At 37.6% G+C, this 12,271-nt stretch overlaps 1 protein-coding gene across 1 annotated transcript in view; it reads right to left on the minus strand.

Annotated features, from left to right (window-relative positions):
• Positions 1-9,983, minus strand: part of LOC107591306 (transmembrane channel-like protein 3) — a 31,450-nt gene extending 21,467 nt beyond the window's left edge. Inside the window, exons 1-8 of the mRNA XM_016280430.1 lie at positions 9,877-9,983; positions 8,380-8,455; positions 6,702-6,783; positions 6,245-6,351; positions 5,772-5,870; positions 5,482-5,624; positions 3,787-3,934; positions 2,852-2,895 (exon numbers count right to left, since the gene is read on the minus strand). Coding sequence (XP_016135916.1) covers positions 2,852-2,895; positions 3,787-3,934; positions 5,482-5,624; positions 5,772-5,870; positions 6,245-6,351; positions 6,702-6,783; positions 8,380-8,455; positions 9,877-9,983 — 806 coding nt within the window. The remainder of the gene's footprint in view (positions 1-2,851; positions 2,896-3,786; positions 3,935-5,481; positions 5,625-5,771; positions 5,871-6,244; positions 6,352-6,701; positions 6,784-8,379; positions 8,456-9,876) is intronic.
• Between the last annotated feature and the right edge of the window lie 2,288 nt (positions 9,984-12,271).

The following is a 12,271-nucleotide window of genomic DNA, read 5'->3' on the forward strand; positions in this document are numbered from 1 at the left end:
TGCCTGAGTGTTTACACATAAAGATCATCAGTACTCCTCTTCTAATGAGTGGTTTGATCTTTTTAGGTGGATTAAAAGGGAATGCTGTCACTAATGATTATCACTGACAACTTCAAATTGGACGCGTCTGTGCCACGCCCACGCTGAGGCAGCCATACGGGCACCCATACGGTGACCATCCACTCTAATTAATCCAACCCCTTGTCACACGGGCTGAGGCCTGGTAGGCCATCCCCGGAGTTCCAAACTGGGTTTTGGGAATAATAAAACGAGGTTATTCACTGCAATTTGCCCGAAGACCCCCGCGATTCAGCGGCGTGGTTTCCACCTCGGTTTAGAGCAAAGACGCACACGTCCTGCACTCCGAGGTGATGAATTTGCTGGCGATAGAAGCCGTAGAAATGGTTTCTCCAGCTCAAAGCGAGTCAGGCTTCCACAGCCGCTATTTCCTCGTCCCCAAAAAGGATGGCAATCTAAGGCCCATCCTCGATCTCAGGCACCTGAACCAAGCCCTCATGAATCGGCTGTTCAGGATGATTACATTGAAACAGATCCTCTCACAAGTGTGCCCAGGGGACTGGTTCTTTTCGCTGGATCTGAAAGACGCCTACTTTCACATCCAGATAGCCCCCCACCACAGACAATTCTTGAGATTCACCTTCGAGGGAGTGGCAAATCAATATACGGTCCTTGCCTTTGGACTGTCCCTAGCACCTCGCACTTTTACAAAGTGCTCTTTCCCCGCTGAGACAGATGGGAATCCGCATTTTGAATTACCTCGATGACTGGCTCATCTTGGCCCAGTTGGAGGACGAGCTACTATTTCACAGTTCCTTCCTCCTAAGCCACTTAGAATGCCTGGGACTCAGGGTCAATTTTGCCAAGAGCGCGCTGTCCCCCAGCCAACGGATCTCGTTCCTGGGAACAGTTCTCGACGTAGTTGCGCCAGAACATGCACTGGCTATTCACCAGCTCGTGGCCTCATTCAAAGTTGGAGCCCCTTGCCCTCTCAAGGCAGTTCAGAAGATGCTGGGCCTCATGGCCTCTGCGTCTCCGGTACTTCAGCTGGGCCTGCTTCGCATGCAGCCCCTTCAGTGTTGGCTGAAACTGCGAGTTCTGTCCCATGCCTGGCGTCTCGGACGCCGTCATGTTCCAAATGGATAATTGACACTATCAAGCTAGCGTACTCTTCTTTGGGCCTTCAATGCCCCATGGAAGTAAGAGCCCACTCAACAAGAGGCATTGCCTCATCCTGGGCGTGGTCTAGCGGAGTTTCCATTGCAGAAATTTGTGTGGCAGCCAGCTGGGCCTCGCCGTCCACATTTACCAGGTTTTATAATCTGGATGTCCCGGTTTTACAGGCTTGGGTCCTTTCTGCTTAAATAGACGTACTCTGGCAAAACCAGTGCTAAATCAGGCATTTGCCTTCTCTGTATGCTCTTGGCCCCCACTGGGTTCCGAGGCTGTACGATTTTTCTTGGAACGATTACTTAGTGCCAGGCCGACCTCTGTGAGTTTGGCCCTATCGCTTCCTGTTGGGCTTCCCTACAATTATTTGGTCCCTCTGGGCCCTTGGTACTCAAGGCAAGTTCAAGCATGGGTCGTTCCTCTACAATAGCATGGCGGGATTGTACTGGTTCCCCAAAGTGTCTTAAGCAAGACGTAATACGAGTGAAGTATCGATAGGGAACGTACTGGGTTACTAACGTAACCTTGGTTCCCTGAGATATGGGAACGAGTACTACGTTGCTGGCTGTGCTATGTAGCTGCACGACTCGGTCCTAAGGCAAGGTGCACGCTTATATAGCCAGATGCCCCACCCAAATTGGTGGGCTCTGGCGGGCTGTGTCGCCATAGGCTCGTGCAGCCATTGATTCGTTTTTAATAATACACTGCACAAACTAATGGACGTGCAGCTACACTGCGTGATTGAAAAAGGCTTCAGTATTCGGAGAAAAAGGAGTTTTCCCCAAAGCGTCTTAAGCAAGACGCAGTACTCGTTCTCGTATCTCAGGGAACCGAGGTTACGTTAGTAACCGACTACATTTCTATTGCCAGGGACCAAAAAACCCAAAATATTACTTCAATAAAGTTTTTTTTGACATCCTGTTTCTTATTCAGGAGGTTGCATACACTATAAAAGCAGCAGAAGACATGGTCAAGATAATTTCTAGTATCATAACAGGGTTTTTTACCCTTCTGCTCTAAAAATCGGCATTGGCTGAACACTGCAAGCACAGCATCAATAAACAATTCCTGACTTGATGCACTTAATTTCCCAGTTTGCCTGATAAATTTTATCACTGACAAAAGCAGGTAATACACAAGTACTTCAACATCTCATGGATTTTGCAAGATAAGAAAGATTGCAAGATTTTGCAAGTTAGATTCAACCACAGAGTTTAGCTATAATTATTTTGAGAGACTGTCCAAATTTTTGCATAAACCTGTGTGCATGGTTGTCGCATTCCCACAACATATTAATCGGCTTTAATGTGTGAGCAGGTCTGCTGGCAATTTAGGTGCAGTTATCCGCCTGCAATAAAAGGCTGTTTGTATAAAATACGGCGGGATGTTTTCCATTTCGCATGTTCTGCTGCGATTGCATTGGACGGGGAGGAGATGTATAAATCAGAGCGGTCTGAGGCAGCATTACAGGGGCTGTGACAACCGTCTCAGATAGAGAGAAACAGCACATCACTGTAAGTCACTTACTGATACGATCATTCCCACGCTCAAAAGACAGTTTTGTTAAACATGCACTTCTGAGAGAGTTTGGAGAATACACTTAGTCAGCACTTAGGGTTATGTTGAGGTGATAATGGAAACACAAATAAAGAGGAAAACTTGCAGGCTTGTGTCTTTCTTCTTCTCTTGCTCCTCTACAATGGCCTCCTAAAAAAACAGAAGCAGAACATTTTGGTTAGGTAGAATCAGGGTTATTATAGTTAAAATTAAAACTATAACCATAAAGAAAAAAAAATAGTTTAACTTGATGTATTAAAATAACTAAAACTAAAATAAATGTATATTTGAAAAACAAAAACAACTACATTTTGCCAAATTACTAAAACTTTAAAATAAAAAAAAACAGAAAATATAAAACTAAAAACTGATTCAAAATATGAATAAAAAAGAGGCATTTGAAACAATTCAAAATCTTCAAATCATTCATCATAATTTCTGCCAGATAGGTACAGGTATTAACTGTTACTTCATAACTTGCTAATTTGGTACTGGCATGAAAGAAAGAAAGAAAGAAAGAAAGAACGACAGAAAGAAAATGACAAATACTATGGAAATGATGAACCGATAAAGTTGATTTTGCAACCGATATCTAGAAAATATAATACCTATTTACTGGCAAATGTGCAAAATGGCCAAATCTTGTCCAGTTAGTCGACCTGACCGATACATGGTTATCACATACATCTGAGTGAAATCACAACTTTTGCACTTTTAAAAACATGCAACAAGTGCAACAAATTGAATGTTATTCCAAAGAAACATCTGTAATTTAGCATGACACTGATGAGACTCAAATAACATGTTTTCCGTGGAGAAATAAGCACTAATAGTGGAACATAAACCTCCCAGGCAATGCTGAACTGAATTAAAACTGAATGATCATTGAGAATTTAATCAAGGATAATAATAATAATGTTTAATTTATATAGCGCCTTTACCAAGCTCAAGTACGCTTCACAATGAGAGTAGCAGAAAAACAATCATGGATAAGGACAAGGATAGATCGATTTGGGTCTGCTGGATGCAGGAGATGCTCACTCTGATGCTATTGACAATGGCCGCCCCTTTACTCTCGGCCGCCTCTGGGTTCCCAATCAGGTAGTCCCACGCACAGAAGACACGCCAGCAGAAGGTGTAATTCTCATCAGAGGCGCCGGCTAAACTCATGCGGGAGTTTTTAGCCATTCTGATAAAAACAACAGCATATGAGGAACACAAATTGAGATTTTTCTAAAGAAACATAGTAAATTTTCTAGTGATCATGACTGTGAAAAAATTACCACATGGCGAAAAATGACTTAACACTCATGTTGTGTTCTGTTCATTTTGACCTGGAGAGAATGTCTGCAAATGCTAGTTCACGTTATCGCATTGGACTAAAATTTACTGACTGCATTTTGCTCAAAATATCGATAATTTTTAATACATTTTTCCCACCTTGTTTCATTTGTGGCATTCCCTGTTAAAAATGACAGGCCTACAAAAATTATGTTTTGAGTTATGCTATATTACTAACAAATCTTGGATAATTGAAAGAAAACAAGATGATAAAAACACTGAATCCAAGATTTAGTGATAATATAGTGTAATGAGAGATTTACAAGCAACACTAAATTTTCAGCACAGCAAAAAGTTTAAAGGGGTCATTGGATGCAAATTTCACTTTACAAGTTGTTTGAACATAAATGTGTGTTGGAAGTGTGTGTACACATCCATCCTATAATGATAAAAATCCACCCAGTGTTTTTTTTTAAATCCCTATTTTAAAATCCCCTTTCTCAAACCAGACTGTTCTGAGATTCCTGTCAGAATGACGTAGTTCTGCACAGGCCCCTCCCACGAGAGTTGATTGAGACTAGCGTCTTACCTTAGACCCGCCCTGAGTGAGCTGTCATCAGTGCGCCATTGTGTCGACTCCGGTGCAAGGGAAGACAAGAACGTCTCCGATTAAGCGATTGAGGTGTTCTGTTGTTGGATGCAATAATGAATACAGCAGTCGTCATTTACTCCCGACATCTGAGCCGCTGAAGATGCAGAGGATTAACGTTACTATCGTTTTGAAGGGAATGCGTCGATCCCGATCTGCTTAAATGCTATATTCACGCAAATCATTCATGATCCAGCTTCATCAACAGAAGAAGTGAGTATAAGGGTTTTTAATGAATCTTTGCAAATCGCCTTTCCTAATAACGTGCTAGTAAGCCAGTTTCGCGGCTGGCGTTTACAGTCTGCTTGTCACCCCACAGAAGAGAGGGGCGGGGGGAGCAGAGCTCATTAGCATTTAAAGCAACATGGACTAGAATGGCTTGCTGAAAACAGAGCTGATTATGACAGGGTAAAAAAGGTGTTTTTTACACCACCATTGAGAAATTTTAACCAAAGTATGTTATAGACTTTTCATTAAGACCCTAAAGAATCATATCAACTTGTGGAAAATGGGCATCCGATGACCCCTTTAAAAAAGCAATATCAATGCACATTTGTTTTTTTTAGGAGATACTTTCATCAACTCTGCTGTAAAGACAGGTCAACCAGATCCTTAATAAACCAGCTTCAACAGAAACACCATACCTGCTATTTTCAGCAAGTAAATTAATTCAACATGAACTGAAAACATATAGCTTGAATGCACTATAAATCACTTTGGATAAAAGCATCTGCCAAATGTATAAATGTGAATGTACTGAGGTTAATCAGCAATTTCAAGCGAAGCGTCTTTGAAGTAGTGATTACTTTCTTAGCAAAGTGATGAAGCTGTAGGCAAAAACGGCCATCCCGACCATAAAATAGGCCAAGGGCAGTCTGTAGCCGGCACTGCCGATTTTACGCACATTGCCGTAGTAGCCGTAAAAAAGCACAGAGTATTGAAGATATCCCTGAAATACAGACATAAAACAAAACCTGTTGACAAAGCGGCAGAATGAACATCAAAAATAAATGATTTGTGATTAAACCCCTAAGTTCTGCAGATAATATGCACATCAAATTGGTAAAGCAATAAAAATGAGAGATGATAGTCTTGCCCCCAGCGACCAGATGGTGTCCAGGTCTTGTGCAGAGGCAAGGTGGTCCTTGGGGATGGTCTTGCTGCGGGTGGTACCGAACGGAGCGCCGGCCAGCAGCTGATTGGACAGATTGGAGACAGAGGGAATGATAGAAGACAACAGATGATACCCGAGCAGAAATTGCATTGTGTCTCTGCACCGGGAGTGAAATAAATCAAACCGTATTTTCCATTTCCAGGTCTAAAAAACGTCCTTGTTGAGTTTTAATAAAATATGTTGTCTACAAATAATGTACGAGCACACAGCAGCATCTAAATATCTGTACATGCTTTCGGAAATAATAATAAAGGAGAATAGCGGCATATGTAATGTTTAATAGATCATTAGGTAATGTACATTCAAATTGTTTGACACTTTCTGATTCATAATTGTTCATATCTGAATTTACAGCCTATTCCTGACTTTTCAGAATGAATGCAGTGCATACTAACCTCAGGCAGCACGATAAAGGCTCCAGTCATAATAGTGAGAACTATATTGATCCCAAACAGCCATCGCAGAAATATGAAATAAGAGGCCACACCTGATCCAAAGTGACCTTCAAAGACAACATATAGTGTACATTTAATGCAGTATGGGGTTATTTTGACCTGATTTGACTCTTACTTTTTTTTTTTACATATAGGGTTAGTATATTTAGGGTCAGTCCATTTTTTTTACTTTATTCACACTAGATCATTTGGATACTTTCCACATGGAAGTGCATTTTTAGGTTACCTGACAAAACATATTTTTTTAATGAATATGCATTATGTCTAATACATTTACCAAATCAGAGCTAGTTTGTCATTCATGAAAAGTCATGTGTTCAAATAATGTTTTTTATTTGCAATAAGAGGTTAACATTAATATACAAATTAAACACATATTGTGCATCTAGATACTAACTTTCAATCTTTTTAATCCTCATCTCCCAGGGAATGAACAAGACAACAATGTTGTATAAGACTCTTGAAATCTTCTTCAGCAACTGTAAACAAACATTTACAGAAAAATACAACAGTTAGATAATATTTTCACATAAGCAAACAGTTTTCACACAGAGGAATCCACAAATAAAAAAATATTTATTCCAAACAGTGTTGAAAGACCTGTGAGACCATGAATAAAGATAGTAAGATCATATAAAAACATACATTTGTTAAATCAATGTGTACGGGTATCTGATTTTCAGTCTGCCATGATAGTCATAATCAGAATGAATAATTTACCATCAAATCCACTTGCTAAAAAGTCAATTAATTTTAATGGAGCTTGGGCAGCCTTGGCGAATGCCATTGGACATTTTAATTAAACCAGGCTATAACAACAGGCTATAAATTTGAGTGCCGCGTCTGTGAGCAGATGAGGAGCACCGCTGAGGCAGAGACACGCACAACCTTAACCGGAATCTCACATAAACATAAGGCTGATGAAAAAAACTGAAAGAGAAAAGAAGAGGAAGCAATAATATGAAAAAGACAAAAAGACAAAGACAGTTTATATAGATCAAATGAATGATAGAACGATAGATAGATCAATGGATAGATAGCTAGAACGATAGATAGAACGATGACTAGATAGAACGATAGATAGATAGATCGATAGAACGATAGATTGATAGAACGATAGATAGATAGATAGATAGATAGATAGATAGAACGATAGATAGATAGATAGATAGATAGATAGATAGATAGATAGATAGATAGATAGATAGATAGATAGATAGATAGATAGAATGATAGAACGATATAGATAGAATGATAGATAGATAGATAGATAGAACGATAGAACGATAGATAGATAGATGGAAAGAATGATAGAATGATGGAATGATAGAACGATAAATAGAATAATAGAATGATAGAACGATAGAAAGAACGATAGAAAGAACGATAGATAGAAAATAGATAGAACGATAGAACGATAGCTAGAACGATAGATAGAACGATAGAACGATAGAACAATAGAAAGAATGATAGAAAGATAGAAATAACGATAGAACGATAGAACAATGATAGAACGATGGAACGATAGATAGAACGATAGAACGATAGAAAGATAGAAAGAACGATACATAGAACGATAGAACGATAGATAGATAGGTAGATAGGTAGATAGATAGATAGATAGATAGATAGATAGATAGATAGATAGATAGATAGATAGATAGATAGATAGATAGATAGATAGATAGAACGATAGATAGAACGATAGATAGATAAATAGATAGATAGATAGATAGATAGATAGATAGATGATAGATAGATAGATAGATAGATAGATAGATAGATAGATAGATAGATAGATAGATAGATAGATAGATAGATAGATAGATAGATAGATAGAACGATAGATAGAACGATAGATAGATAAATAGATAGATAGATAGATGATAGATAGATAGATAGATAGATAGATAGATAGATAGATAGATAGATAGATAGATAGATAGATAGATAGATAGATAGATAGATAGATAGAACGATAGATAGAACGATAGAACGATAGATAGATAGATGGATAGATGGATAGATGGATAGATAGATAGATAGATAGATAGATAGATAGATGTAAAACATACATCTGCCCCAGCTGCCTGGTAACCTCTCGTCCTGGTCAGTCTGCCCTCATACTTCAGAACAATCTCTCTAGCTTGCCTGAAACACACAAATACAAACCATCTCCACCAGACTGACAGCTGTTGCTGTTGATTTGAGGACAATAGTAGATGACTTTCCCGTTCTGTGATCCTGAACACAGCTCTAGCAGACTTTTGTTAATGTTTGCTTTTCATAGATGTTTTACCCATTAAAAATGGTGCATCATTGGTGTCTTTATTAATAAAAATGAAAAACAAACCAGCAACAACCAAATTAGGCCATAAAATTCAGCGACAACATAATAGAGGAATCAAACACATACAGATGGAAAATTGATTTTGGGGGGTAATGTCTTCAGAAGGTGGGTGTATGTAATCGTAAGCGCTCATCCAGAAATGACGAGGACACTCGTAAAATGGAGCATGTATCTTCTCCACGCATCATCAGGCAGAAACCTGCCAGTTATTTTAAGAAACTTCGTAGAAAAATGTGCTAATGAAAACATTAGTTGGACAAACATCATCTTTGGACTTTAGGATGGATGCAAATGTTCAGAACCCCTGAAATAAATTAATAATGAAAGCATATGTTGGTAGCTGACATAAAATACATTTTGAAATTTGACATGCATAAAAGTTATATAAATACATATACATACACTATATGCATATATATATATATATATATATATATATATATATATAAAGCAGTTTTTTATTTCCTTTCTTCCTTACATTATTAATTATATTAAATATAAATGTATTTTAAATATGTTTAATTTGTCACAGAAGAGGTTCACTTGAAAAGAGAAGGCAAAAAGTTTATTAAAAATGGCGAAAAAAAATAGGAAAAGAAATATGTAGCTATATTGTATTCACAGTATTTTGGGAGTGCTATGCTCGTTGCATAAATCCAAAATGTTTGCTTGTACACTGTACCAGAACAAAACCACAATGTGATCTTGAAGTAACCCCGGTCATTCACAGCGGGTACATTTGTGCATCCTTGTCAAACGCCTAAAGAAGCCGCAGCGATCGCTGCCCAGTAAAATGAGAAACTGCTGGCCAGGCTAATGAAACAATTACTCAGCCAATTTAGTTTGCTCTCCAAGCTTCATGTTGTAAATATGGCTGTTTATCATTTTAATACCTCGTATAGAAATCAGACTCAAAAATTATGAAAACATGATATACAAATTCTTCAAGAATTATATACATTTTTTGAAAATATACATTTCTATAAATATAGTTTAGAAACTACACATAGTTTATTTGCAATCCACAAGTTAAGAAGCTTTCCTTTTAAAGGGAATATAATGCTTTGTTCTGCTATAAAGGATACACATTCCTAATAATAAATAAATAACATACCTAAGAGACTGAATGCTATAGTCCACACAAGTGTCAGGTGTGAAATTAGCCAGTGTAACCTAGAATTAAAAAAATATATATATAGATTTGGTCGAAAAGCTGACTTACACATTATCATCCTGATATGGGGAATAAATTCTTCTGGAATTCTTCCTTATGCTCTTGTGTCGCTTGGAGGATATCAGGGGTCTGGTTATAGTTGCTGGTTCTGCCATTTCACTCATTTCCCAGCCTTAAAACTTTCGGCAGTCTTCAGTGAGCATGTGTCCCATCTGTGGGAGTTCTCCCGTGCCAGTGCTGCTGACGGGACTCTGGGGGGAGCAGGAACGAGGAGTGCTACCTGCCCGATTGGATCCTGCTGAAACGCTGCATAAGCCCCTCCACCAGAGGAGTTTAAGCTCAGACAATCACTCCAATGACAGCTGGACTGGCTTCTTAAAGAGACAGTGCAAGAACTGCAACCTGCTGATGAATGCAGCCGCATCTGTACAAAGTGATTCTAATGAGAGAGATGATGTAAACACTATTCTCACACCTCTCTACAAATATTATACATTAAGACATCAGTTAACCACCAAATATTAAATAGATTCATTCTTATTTACTCACCCATGTTGTTTGTTCTTCTATGAAACACAAAAGCAGAATGTCTGAGCTTCTGCTTGCGACACGACAAAAGTGAAGCTGAGCTTCAAAAAAAGGCATCATAAAATTAATTATAGCAGTTCATACAACTTGCTATATTTTAATGCCATACAATACCCTTTTGTATTTCTTAAGACTTTGATATTTTTAAGTCATTATTTAATCATAACCTTCCCCTCTGCCATAGCTCTTAAATGTCATTTGTGGTCATGTGTATCCAAGTTGCAACGTCACAATCAGGAGACACATGAGATGATGTTAAATCTTGTGTGATACGTCTAAATATGTCGTTTTTTAATTGCAAACCAACACAAACGTTCCTATTCCTTTTTACACTCTATTTTAAATACCATTTTCAAAGTCCCTCTGGAAAGCCGCATACATATTAGATTTTCAAATTTTCTTTTGACAATAGTGTTCTGTGCCACGATCAATCATGTTAATTTACTCTGGAATTTTGTCTGAGCGGTAATAAACAGACAGATAATATAGATGAAAAACGCACAATGAATTTTAAGTAGGCACACATGGGCGAATTTCCAGTTTTCCTTATAAAGTGGCCTTAGAGTGCACTGAAATTAAACAACATTGTCACGTACAAGGAAAATAAACGTCCCCACTTGCAAAAGAAAAAAGGCCATAGTAGCTCAATATGATAATGTGCCATATGTAGCTCACCGCTTTCACTTTTCCATAAACACAAATCTAATTTAGACTCTTTTATAGAGCACATCAGGAAAAAGGCCCATGCATGAAAAACATCAAAGTGCTGTGCTATTTTTAATATTTTCACATTTGTTAATGATGGGGTAATGGACATGTTACACACACACACACACACACACACAAAACAAATACATAAAAAAAACATTTGCAATAAAAAAGTGAAAAATTATAGAACATATTGAACATACAAATAAAAAATACAGTAGATAAGAAAATAAATATAGAAATAAAGGTGTTACTGTTAAAACTTCAACTCCAATATTTTGCAACCTTTAATTCATCCACCAATATTAATCAGATATTGATAATCATTTTATACAGTTTATCAACAGTTTATGAATCCTGTCAAATAAAGTTCACAACATTGCAATATTTTAACACCAGCAATATGTAAAAAGGACTGTAAAAAGTGATTGTTGAGAAAAGATGAAAATTCACAGCAAAATGATGCATTCAGATTTTTAAGTTCACTCTATTGTCTTAATATTTATACAGTTTATCAACAGTTTATGAATCCTGTCAAATAAAGTTCACAACATTGCAATATTTTAACACCAGCAATATGTAAAATGTAAAAAGGACTGTAAAAAGTGATTGTTGAGAAAAGATGAAAATTCACAGCAAAATGATGCATTCAGATTTTTAAGTTCACTCTATTGTCTTAATGACTTTATTGTCCTCAATAACACTGCTTTGTTTTGTTCGATTTGCTCGTTCACTAAATGCAAAATGCCTCATTCAGGCAATAAGAACTACACAGATTTGTTCAGCTAATTTTCAATTACTGACACAACATCATTTTGGCAGCCATCTATGTAGTTTTATAAGACACTTCACAATCTTTGCTTCTGAAGCAATCATCTTACAAAGCAAATATATCTGGATTATATCTAGTGCTTGACGCAAACCTCAGAACGGTGACAATTAACAAATGCAAACATCACAAAATAAGAAGTAACTAACGATAGTAATAAAAACAAAAACAAACGTATGAATAAAATTAGCAAACAGCAAAACAATAATCCTGTAACAGTATAACCACATAATGTATTCATGCTGCATTGCAGGTTTGGAACTCACAAACACTTCAGCTATAACAAATGCCACTGATACTGTGACAGTCTGTAAAAAC

This window comes from Sinocyclocheilus grahami, unplaced genomic scaffold (assembly GCF_001515645.1).
Source record: "Sinocyclocheilus grahami isolate Dianchi unplaced genomic scaffold, SAMN03320097.WGS_v1.1 scaffold140.1, whole genome shotgun sequence".
NCBI classification, from domain to species: domain Eukaryota; kingdom Metazoa; phylum Chordata; class Actinopteri; order Cypriniformes; family Cyprinidae; genus Sinocyclocheilus; species Sinocyclocheilus grahami.